At 54.7% G+C, this 18956-nt stretch overlaps 1 protein-coding gene across 2 annotated transcripts; it reads left to right on the forward strand.

The window, feature by feature from the left end:
• The first annotated feature begins 1175 nt into the window (after positions 1-1175).
• ASPHD2 (aspartate beta-hydroxylase domain containing 2) lies at positions 1176-17078 on the forward strand. Of its 2 annotated transcripts, none has more exons than XM_082355064.1 (3): positions 1176-5148; positions 10422-10535; positions 15366-17078. In XM_082355064.1, the coding sequence occupies exons 1-3, from the start codon at positions 4266-4268 to the stop codon at positions 15434-15436; spliced, it is 1068 nt and encodes a 355-aa protein (XP_082211190.1). In that variant the 5' UTR covers positions 1176-4265; the 3' UTR covers positions 15437-17078. The 2 variants fall into 2 exon arrangements, with proteins under 2 accessions (XP_082211190.1, XP_082211189.1); XM_082355063.1 differs by lacking the exon at positions 15366-17078 and adding an exon at positions 11143-13013.
• Positions 17079-18956: the final 1878 nt, after the last annotated feature.

Consider the following 18956-nt stretch of genomic DNA (forward strand, 5'->3'; position numbering starts at 1 on the left):
CAGAGAAAGGAGAGAGACCAAGGGAGGGAGAACAGACAGAGGCACAGAGGGAGAACCAGGAGCGGGTGAATTAACGCCCGCCAGACTTCACGAATTACCCAACGCCCGCCCGCCTGCGCGCGCCCTGGGACTGGGCGGGCAGTGCGTCTCCCCGCTCGGGCCCACGGCCGCGCCCGCAAAAGCCACGCGAGCGGGCGGCGCGATCCCGGCCCCGGGTCACACCGCGTGCGACTAGCGCCGCCGGCCGCTGGGGGTCTCGGCCCCGCCCCTCAGGCAGCCCGGCGCTGGCCCCGCCCCGCCCTGCCCCGCCCGCGCCTGCACCCCCTCCTTGAGCCGCCCGGCCGCGCGCTGCATTGTGGGAGTTGTGGTCCCCGCGACACCGCGGAACGCAGCGCGGCGTCGGCATCGGCTGGGGACCGGCTCGGCTCCGGCTAGGGCTCCGGCGGCGTGGGCCGGGCAGCAGCGGGGTAGTGGCTCCGCGGGGTGGGCAGGGGGCGTCCGGGCGTCCGCACCCTCGGGCGGCGGCGTCGCCTCGGCCCCAGCGGTCGCCCCCGCCGCCCGCGCGCTCGGGCGCAGGTAAGCGGCTTCTCCGGGGGCTGCGGGGCAGGACGGCGGCGCAACGGGACCGACCCTGCGAGATGGGGAGGAGGCGGGGGCCGGGCGGCTGCAGGCCCGCGGTCCCCACGCCCGGCGGCGCGGCCGCTGAGGGCGCTCAGCGCCCCGCATCTCGGCCCGGCCGAGGGGCCCCCGCCGCCCAGCGCTCGCTACGTGCTGAGCGCCGCCGCCTCGGCAGTGTTCGCGGCCCCGGCCGGGCATCACCCTCCTTGTCCCCTTGCCCCCTCGCGACTCTGTCCACCGTGTTAACATGCCCCATCACCATCACCTTCTCGGTCACCACCCTCCCTGGTCCCTTCTCTTGCTGCTCTCCCCCTCCCCCCATCCCTGTGCATCACCCATTTCCCTTATTTCCCGTGGTGACCCTCCTCCCCTGTCCCATGAGTTATCACCATAAGCCTCCTTCCCTAATCGCCCACTTTTCCTGTCAGTACCTTTCCATCGTCCCATTCCCCCCACCCCACCCCCCTTCCCGCCCCGACCTCCTGGTGGTCACCATCTGTATTAACCTATCCTGTGCACTCCCCTTTTCCCCCACTCTCCTGAGTGGGTGGATACTGAAAAAGCTGGCCAAGAAAGTGAGGAGGAGAGGTCTCCGGTTCCCCGCAGCAGAGGGCTGGCCCCAGGGCAGCTCTCAAGCTCCTGGGTGCATGCCACACTCCTTGCCCTGCTCCTTGGGGGGCTTCTAGGGTACCCTGAGAGTGAGCAGAAGCTCTCTGGCACTGGGCAGCCTCTTGGACTGGTAATGTGAACTGGATTAATGAGGTTTGAGCCGAGTGTCTCTCTCCCTGGGTGTTCATTGTGTCAGAAGTTATATTTGATTGGACTTGCTCACCAAAAAGTGGCCATGAATTTGGACCCTATTCCCCAGAGCTGGCTGACTTTGAAGATCTGGAGTTGTGTATTATTAAAGTGCAGACCTGCAATGAGGTGTCCCCATACCTGATGAGGACAAGAAATGGGAATAGATGTGTAAAGGAAGCTGGAAGTTACTGTGGTCACAGAGACAAGAGCTGGGGGGTGGGAGTGGGGGGGTGGAATTCATGCCCTCCCAGCTGCAGGGCCGGGGTCTATGAGGGTCAGATGTTTGAACCAGTACTTGATAAACTGCCAATCACCCTGCAAAGGTAAAGGTTTAATTTAGTGTCACGTTTCAGCTGTGAGCTTTTTAATCCACCTCTGGGCTCAGGGTCCTGCCAGTGTAGTTTGGGTAAAAGTAAGTGACAGATGTGAAAAGTCCTTACTTGAGCTCTCAGTGCTGTTTGTGATCTTGTGAGCAGGGTCTGAAGCTGGGGTCCAGGGCATGAGGATCTTCTGCGTTTTGTTTATAGCTCAGCCTAGGGAGCGTTCATGGCTGGTGTTGTACAGAATGAGTCTTCCCTGGGGAGAGGGTAAGTGGTGTGACTGTCCAATGGAGAGATTCCCTAGTCATCTACCCGGTACTCCGCGTCTTCATTTTGATTGACTTAAACTTCAAGCAGGGCTGATGGGAACTGACACTTAACAGGTGTTTGTTAAATGATCATCATGTCACTCTTAGAACATTTAAGAAAAACCTCTCTTCCTGAGAGACTGGGTTTGTTTTTGTTTTTTTTTTAAGAATCCTGGGGTTCTGTTTCGGAGATGGCTTGCAAACAAAATACCTTTCATCATGATTTTCCTTCCCTTTTCCTCAAGAGGAAACAGCTGCCAGTTATGGGGGGACTAGTCAAGAACCAGGGCTCCGGGGTGAGTGGGGGAGGGGGTCTGTTTCCATCCAGGGGGCCCAGCCTTTCCCTCTTCTCCCAAATCTGTGAAGAAATGGAGAACGTATGAGGAAAAAATTTAGCTTCTAACCTCCCGACTCTTGTATTTTTCCTAGAAACATAAAAATGTCCATGAATATTCAGCATATGCGTTTCTGACTGAATATTATAGTCAAGCGATCTTTATTCAGCCTAAGCTGGGAAGATATAAGTAGGGAGTTAAGGACAGTCTAAGGTTTCCCTTTAATTTTAATAGCTTTGCATGTCTGGGGACCCCCCCCAAAAAAATTCCTTGAGATGTGTGGCAACACACATCTTTGGCTGTTGGAATTCTCAGACCTGAGCTACCTTTCCCTGATGGCCCACCTGTGGTTTGCTGGCTAATAGAGATGGGAATCCACATGTCACAGCGGTCACTAGCACATTCTGAACTGTCATCATGATGTGATCATCAGTGCTTTCAACCCATCATTCCCCTTGATCCAATGAGAGGAGCATTACCCCGTCTTACAGATGAGCAAACTGAGACTTAGAGAGGGGAGTGACCTGCCCAGTTTGGGTTCTTAACCTCTCTGCTACATTGCAAGAATGTTCGGGCCAAATTTAGTCCCCAGAGAAGGGGGAGGGTACAGCTTTCCTGTTTTTGTTAGTTGCCTTCTCACATTCCTGTAAGACAAGGGAGAGCGTGGTAGCAAGCGAAATTTCTGCATTATTCTGCTCCTCGAGGTGAGGGAATGTATTACACATGTGGTGGAACATAGACCTGGCTGTTTTCATCCAATTAGAGCAGGATGGACAGAGAGTTTCACCTGGGAAACATGGCCAGGCAGTGAGACAGCTGGGCTTCGATCATCTTTTAGGTTGTTAGGATAATCAGCACGCTAGACACTGGCCCAAACCATCGGCAGGATACGTGGCAAAGCACAGCACTTCTGTGTGTTTTGGAGACAGACCGGAAAGGGCTTCTATTTTCATTCTATCCATCATTTCACTTTCATAATCCCATGGGTGAGGCCAGTAGATAGCCTCCCAAGCGAGTAGACAGAAAATGCCTGGTGTCCGCCACAGATGTGACCCCGGGGAGCCCACTTCCTTTTCCAGATTGATTTAAGCGCAACCTATGTCAGAAGGGCAAGAGAGATTAAATAAGAATGATGAAGTGCTGTGAAAAGAGAAAGTAAAATGGAGAATATGCAGTTCCAAATTCCTTTACCATTTGTAAGATGCTTTTGAATCCAGATTTCTCTTTAATAAAAGGTACAGAGATTTAAGGAGAATAAGCATTTATTACATACCTACTATGCAAGAGCATAGCAAAATGGATAGATATTGCTTTGAAGTGAGATGGGCTCTGTGTCCCTGCCCCGGCTGTGTGAACTGGGGTGAGTTAACAGGACCTCTCTGAGCCTCAGTTTCCTCATCCATAAAATGGGGATCACAGCACCTCCTAAGGATGACACAAAACAGATGGGACTACTGTAATTATCAAGCAGTGCTTGACGCAGATTAAACACTACTGGCCTTTTGGGAAGGGGGGTGGTGGTAAAATGGAGGGAGAAGGTACAGGATGGGGAAGCGTGTCCCCTTCCAACAGAGACCTGACAAAATGAGCTGGGGCTTTGCGTTTCACTTGAGGACTTTTCCAGGTGTAAAAATTTATGCCGGTTTTTTTTTTTTTTTTTCATCTCAGGTTTGGACTGCCTAAAAAAGTCATTTCACGGTGACCAGCCCCACTTGCCGACGTGACCTAAAGCCACTCCTTTGCCCCCATCCGCAGTGACTTTTGCCGGGAGCGGGGGGCTGGGCACAGACGTCTGTCCATGCCGCCCTTGGCAGGACCCGAGGAACCGTGGCAGCCATGCCCCCGCCTGCCCCAGCCGCCCCTCACCCCCTACGCTGACCTGCATGGTATGCGTGCCCTCGGGATCCCCGAGGACTGACCAGCTGACCTCGCTTCGGATCCCCAACAGCTCCCCCAAAATGTCGCTCGAGTGGCTGGTGGCCTGGAGCTGGTCGCTGGACGGCCTGAGGGACTGCATCGCCACCGGCATCCAGTCCGTGCGGGACTGCGACACCACGGCCGCGGTCACCGTGGCCTGCCTGCTGGTCCTGTTCGTGTGGTACTGTTACCACGTGGGCAGGGAGCAGCCCCGGCCTTACGTCTCGGTCAACGCCCTGATGCAGGGCCCCGAGGCCACGGGGCTGCAGAACGGGTTCGTGTACTGCCAGTCCCCCGAGTGCGTGCGCTGCAGCCGCAGTGAGGGTCTCAACCAGAAGCTCTACCACAACCTGCAGGAGTACGCCAAGCGCTACTCCTGGTCCGGCATGGGCCGCATCCACAAGGGCATCCGCGAGCAGGGCCGCTACCTCAGCAGCCGGCCCTCCATCCAGAAGCCCGAGGTCTTCTTCCTGCCCGACCTCCCCACCTCGCCCTACTTCGCCCGGGACGCGCAGAAGCATGACGTGGAGCTGCTGGAGCGCAACTTCCAGACCATCCTGTGCGAGTTTGAGGCCCTGTACAAAGCCTTTCCAAACTGCAGCCTCCCGCAGGGCTGGAAAATGAACAGCACCCCCAGTGGGGAGTGGGTCACCTTTTACTTGGTCAATCAGGGGGTCTGCGTCCCCCGGAACTGCAGGAAGTGCCCACGGACGTACCGCTTGCTTGGAAGCCTTCGGACCTGTATCGGGAACAATGTTTTTGGGAACGCGTGCATCTCCGTGCTGAGCCCCGGCACCGTGATAACGGAGCACTATGGACCCACCAACATCCGCATCCGATGCCATTTAGGTATGTGGCGGGGACAGGGCCTCCTGGCACGTGCTGTTCTAATAAATACAGCCCAGCCCGTCTGCCGGACGGGAGTCCAGACACCACGAATTTTAGTCAGTAGCCAGGATTGTGCTTTTTCGCATGCTTCACTGTACTCTGATCAAAGATTGATGGGTCACATGTAAACAGTGTTGGCAGCAGAGAATTGAGTCAAAAAAGAAATGTGTGGTCAGTATAAACCTATTTTGTGACAGAAACTCCGTCCAAAGGCACTGTCTGCCGAGATGGGAATGGTCTCCATCTACGCTGTCCAGTGCAGGAACCACCAGCTGCATGTAACTTGAGTGCCTGAAATGTGGCCAGTGCAACTAAGGAGCTCAATTTTTACTTGAATCCAGATTTTAAAATATGACAGTTGGCTACTGTATTGGACAGAGTAGCTCTAGAGCCAAAGGCTATTGGGGTGATTCAGGAGGCTGAAAGATACCCAAGTGCTTTCTGAATCACCAAGGACGAAGTGACGCTTTGTGTGAAATTGATTTTATTCGGCTTCTAGGGAGGTTGGTAATATGCATAGTGTGCGTAGCAGTGGTTTTGAGAACAGGGTCTGGAGTCAGGTTGCCTGTGTTTGCGTCCTCGCCCCACCATGAGCTGGCTGTGTTACTTTGGGCGAGTCAGTCCACCTCTCTGGGCCTCAGTTTCCTCATTTGGGAAGTGGAGGTATTATAAAAAGATCATCTTTTACAGAGTTATGTTGAGGCTCTGGTATGATAACGTGCGTCGTGAAGCATTTGTTCAAGCAGAGCCTGATAGTGAGTACTTGATAAAAGCAGGCTCAGAAACTACTCGGTGAAGAGGGATGTTAGTTCTCCAGAATGCCTCCTTCCTAGTGAGTCACGATAACATACTGGTTACTGGGGCACTGGCACCACTGGTTAGCATCCCAGACTAGGGGAGCTGCCGAGAGCCTGAGCAAGGTCCCACTTTGCAAGTTCGCAGTGTTCCCGCCCCAGCTTTGTGTTGGAGGGAGGAGAAGCACACGGAGGCGCCCCAGTATAGGCTGGAGAAGGGGGTTCATAACTGTGGTCCACAGAGGAGCCTCGGGGCTGCCTGGGGGACCTGAGCCCGATGCCCTGGGCCCTCCAGCCCCTCCAGCCCCTCTTCACCCAGAGCCCTCTGCTTCTCCCGCTCTCTCTGTGGGGACTGGACAGAGGGCTTCACTGCTTTAAAAAAACAAAAGGAACTAGATTCGAGCAATTGACACCGTTTTGAGTATTTTAATAGTAAAAGCAGGACAGGATAGGGGCTCTGGAGGGAGTGGCCTGGCTTCGTGGCTGGCTGTGAGACTTTGGGAAATAACCACGTCTCTCTGGGCCTCAGTTTCCACATCTGTAAAATGAGATAGTACTTACTCACAGGAATGTTGAGAGGTTTCAATAAAGTAATATCTGCCATGGCTACTTGACACAGCGCCTGGCATGCGACGGCATTCGATAAATGGTAGCTAGTAGCTTTTATGATCAAACACTGTGTTGGGCAGTGTGAAAAATGACCCATAAGACATGGTCCCTGCCCCCAGGAAACAGTGGAAAATGCACAGTCTCTGGAAGCAAACATACCTGGACTCAGATCCCAGCTTAGCCCCATTTTCCGGGTGACCCTGGGCAGGCTCTGAAACTGAGCCTCCAATTTCTCCTCTCTGAAATGGGCGTAACACCTACCTGGAGGGCTGTTTGGAAGATTAGAAGTATGTCCTGTGTGTGAAGTGCTTGGCAGGTAGAGGGCAGTCAGTTAAAGGGGGCTCTGGTTGATCTAAGAAGTGAGATGATCGTCTGTCTTAGTGATGATTATTGTAATAAAATCTCTGTGTGAGGCACCAGGGCGCACTCTGAGCTCAGGGGACACAGGGGCTGCCTGTGGGCTGCTCCGGGGAGGGGGTCTGACCCTGTAGGACTGCTGGGACCGCCGGGGTGGAGCAAAGGAGGAGCCTTGCCCTGGGGCTGGGGCGCCGTATCTGGGCTAGCCGGGGAGCCCGCTGGCGGGGCTGAGCTTGACCAGCTCAGTGGGAGCAAACCGCAGGGGGCCTCCCTGCCAGGCTGTGGGCGTCAGGAGCAATGCTGTTCTTTTTAAAGGTTTTCCTTGTAAGTTTTTTAAAAGCTTCAGAACGACGTGTAGGGAAGGGCATTTGAGGTTGATGTGGTAGAATTCCGGGCAGCTGTGTGGAGTAGAAAGGGCTGGTGGCAGCAACACCTAGGATCTGCCTCCTGGGTGGTCATGCCTGTTGTGTATCTGTGCAGTGTACGTGTGTGTGCGTGTGTGTGTTTGTAACATGTGCCCACGTGGGCCTCTTTATGACCTGTCATTCCCCTCCCGGCCCAGAGAGTCACTTGCCACCAGAAAAACTGGGTCATCCGTGTCACCCTGGACAGCAGGCGGTGTTGGAAGGCGTCCCACTAGCGTGGGCTGTCCCCATGGCAAGCGTGAGCGCCAGGGTTGGGTTTGCTCCGTTTCCTCCTCTCCTCTGTCCTTCCACCCAGGAAGGAAAGAGAGGGGTGTGAGACTCACGTGACCTCGTGTGTTGACATAGGGGGTGTCCGGAGAATGAGGTCAGAGGCAGGAAGGGCCTGGTACGTGCCAGCGGCCACACCTCCGCCAGTTACCTGGCGGACGTGGGGAGGCACCTGCGGTTCCAGAACTGTGTCGTTGAAGTGCCCCGCAGCCTCCCTTTCCGCCTTCCGTCTTGAGTGGGGACTGGGGGCGTCGTCCCAGCCACCGCTCTTCAGCCGTCAGCGCCTCCGGATGGCACACGTTTGCCGAGCCTGCTCCAAGCTTCCGCCAGAGGTGGCATCGCTCAGCACCCCCTCCATGCGGCCCAGCCGTCACCCAGCATCGTGTACGGGGCTGCGAGGTCCCCACGCACTGTCACAAACCTCCAGGGAACAACATCTGAAACTAATCAGGCAGCTGTTAGCCGGGAGGCAGATACCGGTCCAGTGGCAGACCCTCAGGGAAGGGTAGATGAAAACGTGTGAGTGTATCCATATTCTCGCTACAAAAGCCCATTAGGCTCTCATTTTCCTTTCGTGAGTATATTGTTGGATTTCTCTGCCCTCCGGCTGGGTGATACAAGCGGGTCAGCTCCTGTCTGCCTTGCCCACCCTGAGTGCCAGCTGCCAGCCTCCTGAAGCGGTGGACAGAGCCCTTTCTCCACCCATCTTGAGCCTCTGTCCATGGGCATTGGGGACAAAGCAGTGAGCCCTAAGCCAGAGGGGGCCTGGGGATATGGGACTGGCCGAGGCCATGCATGGGGCCTGTCTCTTTCCCCAGGAGCCGCCCGAATGCTCTGTTTGGGCGAGTGTTGATCATATCTGCCAGCCAGGCTGGTTTATGGCAGTAGGCGGGGATGGTGGGCCGCTGGAAGGCTGGGGCGCAGTGAAGGGAGGCGGAGGCGAGTGAGCAGGGGCTGGGAAGCCGGCAAGCCAGGCCGTTTTTCTGTTGTACCATGGCGGGTGGTGATGAATCATTTCGTGGCCCAGAAAAAGGGGAGCTTCTTTTTGGAATCCTGGGGTGTTCTGTCCCTGCCGAGAACCACCTATCCCTATCCCTAAAGGCCTTCTCCACTGAACCAAGCGGTGAGGGCATGCATGGAAAGATGTGGCGTGTGCGGCTCTCTCCATCCAGGCCAGTGAGCGGCAGGCGGAGCTCCGTTACGGCCCTAACGTCCCCCAGCAGTTGTTAATGGTAGTGGGAGATCCTGGTTCCAGAGGCAGAACTGACAGTGTCAGCTGATTCAGTGAAATGTGCTATTGATAGTTGAAACATATTAACTACAGGGAAGTTGACAACCACTGAGCCTCACTGCTACCAATGTAACAACTAGCATTTATATCGTACTGTCCAGTGTTGTAAGAGCCTGTTCCATGGAACCAGACAGATTTGGGCTCAAATCTCAGTTCCCACAGGACTAAATAGCGACTTCCAGCAGGTCACTTAACTTCTCTAAAGCTCAGTTGCTCCATCTGGAAAGTGTGTGAAGTGATGTCCGTAAAGTGTTTATTTAACACAAACCTGCTCACAGTAAGTCTTCAGTGATTGGTAGCAAGGACAGTGGTCACACAGCTTGGAAGGCAAGTGTGCTCATGGCCTCTCTTTACAGATGAGGAGGCTATAGCTCAGAGAGGTTGAGTGACTTGCTCAGAGTCACCCAGCACATAAGGGTGGTCATCTGACCTAAGTCCTCTCTCCTGCCCATTACTCCACGTGGCCTCTTTGTTTGAATTCTTACTCCATATGTGCTTCCTGGAGCCATCCATTTCTGGTTCAGAGGGTGTGTTAAATCCTTAGGCTGTTAGAGAGTGTGCTGTTTCGTGTGTGTCGTAGGGACGTTAAATCAGAGCGGGGATGCTGACTGGCCCAGGGTCGTGATTGTCAGGGTGGGTCACTGAAGACAGGCAGAACACCATGATCCCAGGCCCTGTTGCAGGACCCACTTCCTCCCGGGTCAGGGCCTACCCAGCCTCCTCTGAGTCAGTTAGGTGGCTGTGCCGGTGCCTTCATTCACAGATGACCAGGTAGTGCCAGGGGCCAAGCGTTCCTTCAGACCCTTGAGTTGTAAATAGGGGTGTGAAAGTGCATGCACGGCAGCGTTTGAAGAAGACCCCCCTTTCCGGAGTGATATACCCGAGCTCGGGTCCCCCACTTGCATTTTGAACATATGGCTCCCTACGAGGCTGGCAGTCTGTTTCCTCTCAAAGCTCAGGCGTTTCTTTAGGGGTGTCACCATTTTCCCGGAACGAGGCTGGGGAAACTTGGACTGTGAACATGCCATCCTCAGGCCTCACAGTGGATTTAAACGTTGGACGCTAAAGAGGAGGGCACTGTGTGAGTCTTCGAGTCTTTAATCTCGACTGAAGCAGCCTTTGCCTATTGGGCAGGCAGAGTTCTGAACCTGGCCTCCCTCGATTTCCGGGGTCCCACGACTGGGCTTCAGGAGTCTCCCACATGTAGCGCAAACCTTGGTCCGTGCTTTAATCAGAGGAGTCCCTGGCCCAGAACAGATTAAGCCACCAGAGGAATGAGTTTTTCCAGGGAGCACAGTGAGGATGCAGGTACACGGCCTGCATCTGTCCTAACGGACTGCCTCCACCCCCCCACCAGGCGGGGCTCCCAAGGGGTGAGGTGCAGGGTCGGGGCTTCGCAGGTTGAGAGCTCCCTCCAGAGCTTGCCACTCCCGACTTCCGGTGTTCCTGGCCCTGCCTGCCTTCATTGTCTTTTCTCTGCTTTGCCCCCAGGTCTGAAAACTCCGAGTGGCTGTGAGCTGGTGGTGGGCGGGGAGCCCCAGTGTTGGGCAGAAGGCCGCTGCCTCCTCTTCGATGATTCTTTCCTGCACGCCGCGTTCCATGAAGGTGAGTGTCTGTGTGCCCCATGGCCGCCTTTAAAAATATATATATATATATATATTTACATGTATATTTAAACTTTCTTTTTAGAGCAGTTTCTGGTTTCCAGAAAAATTGAGCAAGAAGTACAGAGTGTGCTCCTTGACATGACCACCCCCCCATAAATTTCCCCTTCTGTTAGTGTCTTGTAATAGTGTGGTACGTTTGTTACAATGGACGCGCCAATTTTGACACATCGTCATTAACTCGGGTCCGTAGTTTACATGAAGGTTCACTCTTGCTGTTGTACAGTCTGTGGGTCTGGACAAACGTGTGGTGTCACGTGTCCAGCATGACAGGATCGCACGGAATAACCTCCCTGCCCTAAAAATCCTCCGCGTTCCACCTACCACGTTTTCACCCCTCCCTCCCTCTGTCCGTTTCCTTTCGTGCACTCTGCTGAGAACCTTCTGGGGCCTTCTGATAACGTTGTTGATCAGAGAGGAGGAGAGCTTGCGATCTGTGCCGGGGTCAGGAGGGGTCCCTGCCCGAAAGCTGACCGCGTGGGTCTGGCTCTGCCCAGGTCCTGGCTCCGGGCGGTTTGAACCTCTCCTCTCTCGCCGCCCTCCCCCAGGTTCGGCGGAGGACGGCCCACGGGTGGTTTTCATGGTGGATCTGTGGCATCCCAACGTCGCAGCGGCCGAACGGCAGGCCCTGGATTTCATCTTTGCCCCGGGACGATGAGAACATTGGTCGTGCTGGAGTCGCCGAGAGTGGCCGCGGTCCGCCTGGGCAGACAGGGGTGCGGCCCGGCCCCTGCTGCTGTTCCAATTCCATGCTCAGAAACCTGCCTCGACAGAATGCTCTCATTTGGGATTTGTTTTTTAGGTCACGTTGGGTCCCTCTTTCCTTCGGTTATTGAAAATGGGAAATTTTCAGCTTGTATTTCCTTAGATTTCTTTTCCCTTCCAATCATTTGCTTCTGCGATTCCTTTCTGCCTAAAAGCGCATTACTTTGCTCTGTGACCAGAGGCTTGGTGTCCCTGTCGTCTGTGTCACGCTGCTACTTGGTTTCGTCAGTGCTCTGAAATAGGGTCGCCAAATGGTTACTTGTCTGAATGTAATAACATAAATCTTCTTGTCATCTTAAAAGAAAAAAACAAAAACAAAACAAAACACTGCAGATCAGAGAGCTGGAGGACGTGGGCTCTGCTGCTGTCACGGTCACCCTGGGCCCTCAGCCGCCCGGGCAGGGGGAGCCCGCGGTCGGCATCCCCAGCTGTCCCCAGCTGGCTTCCTCGGCAGGGTGGCCCGGTCAGGGCGGGGCAGACTCACCATTGCTCACCTCACCCTGAACCCAGTCAGGTCCCTGATGGCAAGAGCATTGGGCTGGTGGCACTGGAGGCTTTTCTGTAGACGTTGCTTTCCGACAAAGCTGAGGCTGCTGTCTTCGAGAGCCAAGCTGGGGCTCCCTCGGATCAGCAGCTGAACCTGTGATTTGATTACCTCACTGCCTACAGAAACCCTACTGCCAAACCGGGCCTGGAGAATTGCCCATTTGAGCTGTTTGGAGTCCGCGGTGATAAGCGTTCAGACCACCAGGCTGGCTGATGGGTGCCAAGGTGGGATAAGACCTCACTCATCCAGTGACGTTCTGGAAAAGCCTTTCTCTGGCAAAACTGGAATCGTAGATCCGCCCAAAGTGTCTGTTTTGCTTTGGAGTTCTGTTGCCTATGATTTTCCATTTATTTGTCTGTACATAAGTGTTCAAACGCTGGGCTCAGAGATCATGGCAGAGTCGACCCTGTGTCTCTGTCAGTGCACAAGGGTGCGGTGAGGGCCACCTAAGCCAGTGTGTGCACGTGAGGACACTGGGGGGACCTACAGACCCAAAGGACCCACGGTCGCGGCGCTGGGTCTCCTGTGAAGGACGTGGCCAGTTTGAGGCACTAAGTCTAGAAACGGCCCCCCGTTAGCCAATGTGTGAAGGAGTCTCCTCCAGCCACAGTAGAGATGCCTTTTTTGAATAATGTATTACGGCAGAGTCAGGTTTATAAAGCCTTGGAGCGGTACGGAACACACTGCTTGTCCCATGTCTGGGTCCAATGTTTCTATCCGAACGGAAACCAGCAGCTTCTGGGAGGAACAACCGTCAGAAGTAAACGCAGTCTAGGAAAAAAAAAAAAAAGAAGTAAACGTGGTCTGAAACGCACTAGGTAGTTACTAGCAAGTGTGCAAAGAAACCGTGTCTACGTTTGAGTACAATTTCTACACAGATATTTTTCAGCGATTAGAATGCAGGAAAGGGCAGAAATGTCAAACACACCTGAAGTCTTTTTACTTGTTAAGTTTCTTGTTAAAGAATCACTGAGGTGCATGATTTCTATACGTACTGACTGCTCTACGTTTACAAAGCCAGCAGCCCACACAGGTCGCTGGCTGCCTGTGCTCACGTGACGCGGTTGGGGAGCAGGGGGTAAATAAAAGATCTTGCTGAAAACCAGAGTGAAGTGGTAAAGTGGTCTGTTGGAAAGGTGACGTGTGACTTGGACAGAGGCTCCGAGAGGGCCACTCGTTGGAGGCTCTTGGTTTCTGGATCGTGTCACAGAGACAGGCGGGCCCCTAATGGTGATCATGTACAGGGAATGAAGCAAGATGTAGTTCTAAGTAATGGGCGTGGAGTGGGGGAAAGGAGCAGATCCATGGAATATTCAGGAACTGCAGATGTCACTCTGGACAAAGAACAAAGAGCGTGCTTCAGGAAAGCTGAGAATTCGGGACTCGGTGCCAGGAACTTGCTCCCATGTCACCTTGGGCAAGTCACGGAGCCTCTGGGAGCCTCAGTTTCCTTCACTGTAGCGACAGTGCCTGGCACATGAAGCAGCGAGGTTGGTTCCCTTCCTGACACAGCAGTGGTTCTAAGCAGTTATAGAGAAACAGGTGAGGAGGAAGGATGGGCGAGGAAGAGATGGACGAACCCACTGGATCAGTGGTAGAGGTGGCCAGGGGAGCTGCGGCTTCTTTCTGTTGTCTGTGTCTAACCTCAGGGAGAAGCAGGGCCCTTGGTGGCTCTGTTTTGAATTTTTCCCCTTGTCTTAGAAGAAGGACAGGCGGCTCTGGTGGCCTGGAGCCCCAGGAGATGCCTGGATGCCAGGTGTTTTCATAGCAAAGCTGGCCAGGCTGCCACAGCAAGTGGGCGGGAAGAGCACCATGTGCTCTGGGCCACGATATTTCTCACTCTCCTGAAGTGTGCGTTGCCAACTAGGCAATTGCTAAAGTAATTTACATGTTGCAGCCGGGGATGCCCAAGGTGAGAGAAGGGAGGCAGCATGCCTGCCCAGCTTCGAATGGGAAGCCCTGCCTTCCAACCCGGAGACAGCCTGCCTCAGCTGCAAGGCCGGATCGGTGACTCAGTTTGACAAGGTCACCTCCCGGGTCTCCCAGGCACCTGCTCATCATACCCCAAGTCGCCTAGATTGTCTGGGTTCTGAGCCCTCCTTTGCTGACAGCAGCCGTACTTCTAGCATTGAGTAGTGCCCTGCACCGTGTGGTGGAGGAGGAGAAGGGTAGTCCTCACCCACTGGTTCTGGACTTTGGCTGCACAGTACAATCACCCAGGGAGCTTTTGAGAAATACTGGTGCCCACGCCCTGCCCCCAAGGCATCTCAGTTCTTTGGCCAGGTCTCGGTATTTGTTTCAACTCATTTCCTGGGCTGACTCTAATGTGTAGCTGGAGCTGAGGGTCGATGCCCTGAGTAGCAAAAATGGCAAGGCCTTTGAAATCAGCCAGCTGGAGGTTCAAGGCTCAGCTGTGCCCCTGTGTGATGCTGGGATAGGCCACCGAACCTTGGCCTCTAGGGGACGGTCACTGTTTTAACACTCTCCTCCAGCAGTACTTTGACGAGCCTCTTGCAAGACCGTAACATTCCCCTCTCTCAGTCCTTGGATTTCCAGGACCTGACCCAACCCCAGCTGCAGGGCTAGGCACATGACCCACACCTGACCAATCAGAGCCTTCCAAACTCCTGGGTAGTTAGGGATTGGGTCAGGGCTGGGCACATGACCCACACCTGACCAATCAGAGCCTTCCAAACTCCTGGGTACTTAGGGATTGGGTCAGAGCTGGGCACATGACCCACACCTGACCAATCAGAGCCTTCCCAACTCCTGGGTACTAAGAGGTTGGGTCAGGGCTGGGCACATGATCCAGGTTCTTTCCTGGGACCATTGAGAAAGAGAGGCTACTTTTCGAGGGATGGGAGTGGGGATCCAGTGTAAAGAAAATCTGAGAGTGAAACCCACAGAGGAGAGCAGGTCTCTCATCTTGTGGAGATCATCTGAGTCCTAATATAGCTTTGCCTGGAACCAGCCCTACCTCTGGACTTTTCCGTTACATGAGCCAATAAACTCCCTTTTAACTCTTAAGTCTGAGTTGGGGTTTCTGTCTGTTGCTACTAAATGTCCAAATCCACTCTGTGAACTTCATCTCTAAAATGTGCCTAATGCTTCCTCTCATAGGCTTAAAGTGAGGTCTGAATAAGATAAGATTATGGCAAGTTGTGGGTGGGTGGGAAGTGCTTCTTACATGTTTTTAAAATGTAAATATGAGAAGCGGAGGCTAAGTACAAAATGCTGTTTTGAAGGACCATCATGCCCTGCTGGCAGCTGCCTCCCAAGACATGTATGTCCCCGGCTGAATCTTGCTAACCAGATGTAAACACAGGGAACAGGACAGAATAAGGCTATATATTTTAAAGCTGCTGACAGATGGCAGTGAAAATACTCAAGCAGATTGTAGCATTGGGTGGCAGGAGGCAACACACACAGAGACTGATTGACTTTCCGCCTCCTTCCCAGGCACACACGTTGGTCCTAACTTCGGATCACCTACCTACCCTTCCCCATATCTCCCACTTCCGCCATGTTAGCCACCCCGGATTCAAGGTGAGTGTGTTTCGTCCTCGAGTACAGACAGCACTGTTCCCTCTGGAAGAGTCTGTCATGTACGTTACTATCCCATAATACTTGTGGCCCCGCGAGGGTGGGTGCCGGGACAGCTATGCACAGTTAACACGAGAAAACGTAGGCTCGGGGGGCAGCGGGCGAGCACAAGGCTGTGGTGCTGGCTGGAGGGCGAGCCGGAAACAAGCCAGCTGTCCCAGCTCCCGGCTCAGCATCCCCAGGCTTCTGAACTCCGGTCGTGTGTTCAGGCCTCTCTCTCCACGGCGGGGAGAGGGACCCCCCCCTGGGGAGGCCATTTGCCTTCTCAGGACACACACACCGAGCCCCACTTGCTGGGGGTCCACGACATGCCATACTTTTACGTACATCGCCTTTCCTCTCCATTTTAAAGAAGATACTGAGAGTTTCCAAAGCACTAAGTGGTAGAGCTGCGATCTGAACCCTGGTCTCACACCAAAGCCGCGTGCTCCTACTGCTCCAGGAACCAGCTGGGGCTGGTTGGAGAGCAAGGACACACCCTCTGAGCACACGGGAGAGATGGAGCGGGGAGAGGGCTCGTCTCACCCTCCCCGTGCCCCACGCCCTTCCCAGGGATCACTCAGCCCCGCTGAGTAGGAGGGCAGGGCAGAGAAGGGCTAGCACTCAGCTTGGACCCGAGCACACTCAGGCTATCATGAAATGGCCTCTTCTTGGCGCTTGACAGGATTCAAAAGGCACTCTGGGTTTTGTTCCCCAGAGAAACACAGCTGGTTTCAATTTCAGACATTGAAAATAAACAGAGAGGAAGTGTCCTTTTTCAGCCTTGAAGCCCTTAGAATCTTCACCTTAAGCTTCCCAAATTCAATGAATGTACTGAGAAAAGATCCAGAGTGTCTTTTTTTCCTGAGCTAGGATGACGAGTGTGGATCTTACACCCCGCCCTCCCCAGGGGCAGGGGACAGGGTACTTCCCCTCCCGCTGCTCTTTTCCCAGGACAATCCACAGTGAAGGGGGGGTGTGTGTGTAAGGCGGGGGGGGGGGGGAGGGTTGGTGAACAGATGCTAGCGTTGCACGCAGTTCGAGAGCGTCAGCCGTTGGTTCCCTGCTCACCCCCGTGGACCCCTTATTAGCAGGGGTCTCCCTCTCTGCCTCGTGGCTTCCTCCGCCTGGAGACAGTGCCCATCATAAAGCAGGCACATCCCTCTATCTGCCCCAAGTGAGGCGCTTCCAGTCTCCCAAGTAGCCCTCAAATCTGCCCGTTTCTCTCAGTCACGTCACCTCCCTGCTCCGCGCCACTAACCCTTCCCACCTGGACAGCCACAGCCTCCTGGTGGTTCCACTCCTGCCCCGCTTCTCACCCATCTGAGAGCCAGTGACGCTTCCAATGAGAACCAATTGAGTCACTGCTCTGCTTAAAGGCTCCCCTTCGCCCAGTGTCTCGGCCACCTTGCAAGGGCCTTCACGGTGCGAGCCCTCGCTCCCCGCCCGCACTCCGTGGCACCGCACTGTTGAAAGACAGAGGCTTGGAATGGCCAGAAGGACAGACACATCAAATTTGCAGGGTGGGCGCGTTAGTTTCCCATGGCTGCTCTAACAAACTTCTACGCACCTGGTGGCTTAAAACAACTGAACTCGTTCGCTCATGCTTCTGGAGGCCGAAGTCCAGAATTGGTTTCGCTGGGCCTAAGTCAGTGTGTTGCCAGAGTCCTGCTCTCCAGGGTAGAGTCCATCCTTGGCCCCTTCTGCATCTTGTGGCCGCATCACTCACCCTCTGCCTCTGTCCTCACTTCTCCTTCTCTTCCGTGAGTCACCTTCTGCCTCTCTGACAAGCACACTTGTGAGGGCACTCGGATGACCTGCATCTCAGGATCCTTAATCACACCTGCGCGACCCTGATCACACGACGTAACGCTCACAGGACCCGGTTGGTATCTTTGGGGGCCACCGCTGGGCCCACGACACAGGGCCCGTGGCCTGGTGTGAGGATGCGCACTCAGCGGGGAGCAGCCGCGCCCCACTTCCTGCAGGAGGGGTGTGAGGAACGCAGGAACTGGGGGAGTGTGAAGAGCGTCTCGGCCACATGAGAAAGGCCCGCCGTGGGGCTTCAGCGCTTGAGAGAGGGTGACTGCAACCAAGAGCCAGTCTCCACTGGCTGTACCGTCAAGGTGACAAGAGCCAGAAGCCTAGATGCTTCCCTCCAGCGGGAGGCGGTTTGATTAGGCTCAACATCCCTCCGGGGACCAGAGAGCCTTTCCTGGCAGGAGTCTGATTGATTGCCACTGTTAATCACGCCATGGGACCTTTTTCCCTGAGGTTCGCAGGTGGCAGCCGCTGGGCAGCCGCAGGGACTGAGCCCAAACAGAGCCTCTCACTTCTCTCCCTCCTCCCGTGTTCGCCGCTCACTGGCGGGAGGCAGTTGTCCTGGATGATGGGGGCACTCTGGGGTCTGCCGTAAACCAGGGCGTCCTGCAGACACTGCCGTCCCTGGGGGGCACTGGTGTGCGGGAGTGGGGCTCGCCCCCGCGGGAAGGATCGGACTCTGGAACTGGCAGGAAGAAAGGGGAGGGAGCGCTCAGTTTCTTCCTTAGTGGTGCGGCCCGCTGGGCGAGCTGGTGGCTGGGATACAAACCGAGGCTTCGTCCCGCATTTGGCTGAAGGGTCTCCGGGCCAAAGCTGTAGGGAACCTGGTCGGGGGGTAAGATATGGGCTTGCGAGTGTACTGTCTATTTCTGTGACAGATCACCCCAAGAGTGGCTTAAAACAACACATTTATTATCTCCCACACTTCCTGAGGGCTAGGAGTTCAGAAGTGGTTCGGCTTGATGGTTCTGGTTGTTTCTTACGAGGTTGAGTCACATGTCGGCAGGGGCTGCAGTCCTCTGAAGGCAACCGGGCTGGGAGACCTGCTTCCAAGAAGGCTCACTCACGTGGCCGTGGGCAGGAGACCCTCACCACGAGGGCTTCTCCATAGGGCTGCCTGGATGTCAGCTTCTCCCCAGAATAGGTGAACTGAGAGAGAGGTGGTAGCTGTGATGTTTCATAACCTACTCTCAGAAGTCACACTGTCATTTTTGCCACATTCTAGTCATTAAAAACGAATCACTAAGTACAGCCCACACTCAAGGGGGAGAATCAGGTCCCTAATTTGTAGCAAAGAAATTGTGGACTTATTTTAAAATGGCCATCGCACACAGGTCTCACATTCTGCTGTGCGGACCTGAGGTCACAGGACCTCATACCTGTGATCGCTGAGACTCAGCTCAGAGGGAAGCACCGGGCTGCCTCGAGCACTGATTCTCAGAAACAAGCATTTGGTATTACACACGTCTTAGGCTCAACAGCAGTCCTGGGAAATTAGATGGGAAGATGGGTTTCTGAAAGCAAAACAGAGGAGATTAAGCTCTGCCAATGGCCTGACAGCCAGGAAAGGGCTCACAGACAGGCAGGAGATTTCCTTGTGAAGCAGATCTTGTTTGGAAGAGTCCTTGAGCCCAGGTAGTTAGCTGA

Source organism: Balaenoptera borealis (assembly GCF_965194805.1).
Source record: "Balaenoptera borealis genome assembly, chromosome: 14".
Taxonomy (NCBI): Eukaryota; Metazoa; Chordata; class Mammalia; order Artiodactyla; family Balaenopteridae; genus Balaenoptera; species Balaenoptera borealis.

Bases quoted from the DNA above. Each gene is read 5' to 3' on its own strand.
- ASPHD2 (XM_082355063.1), top strand. From the start codon at position 4,266: ATGGTATGCGTGCCCTCGGGATCCCCGAGGACTGACCAGCTGACCTCG. The intron at 5,149-10,421 runs GTATGTGGCGGG...CTTTGCCCCCAG, and splicing joins CCGCATCCGATGCCATTTAG to GTCTGAAAACTCCGAGTGGC. The intron at 10,536-11,142 runs GTGAGTGTCTGT...GCCCTCCCCCAG, and splicing joins GCACGCCGCGTTCCATGAAG to GTTCGGCGGAGGACGGCCCA.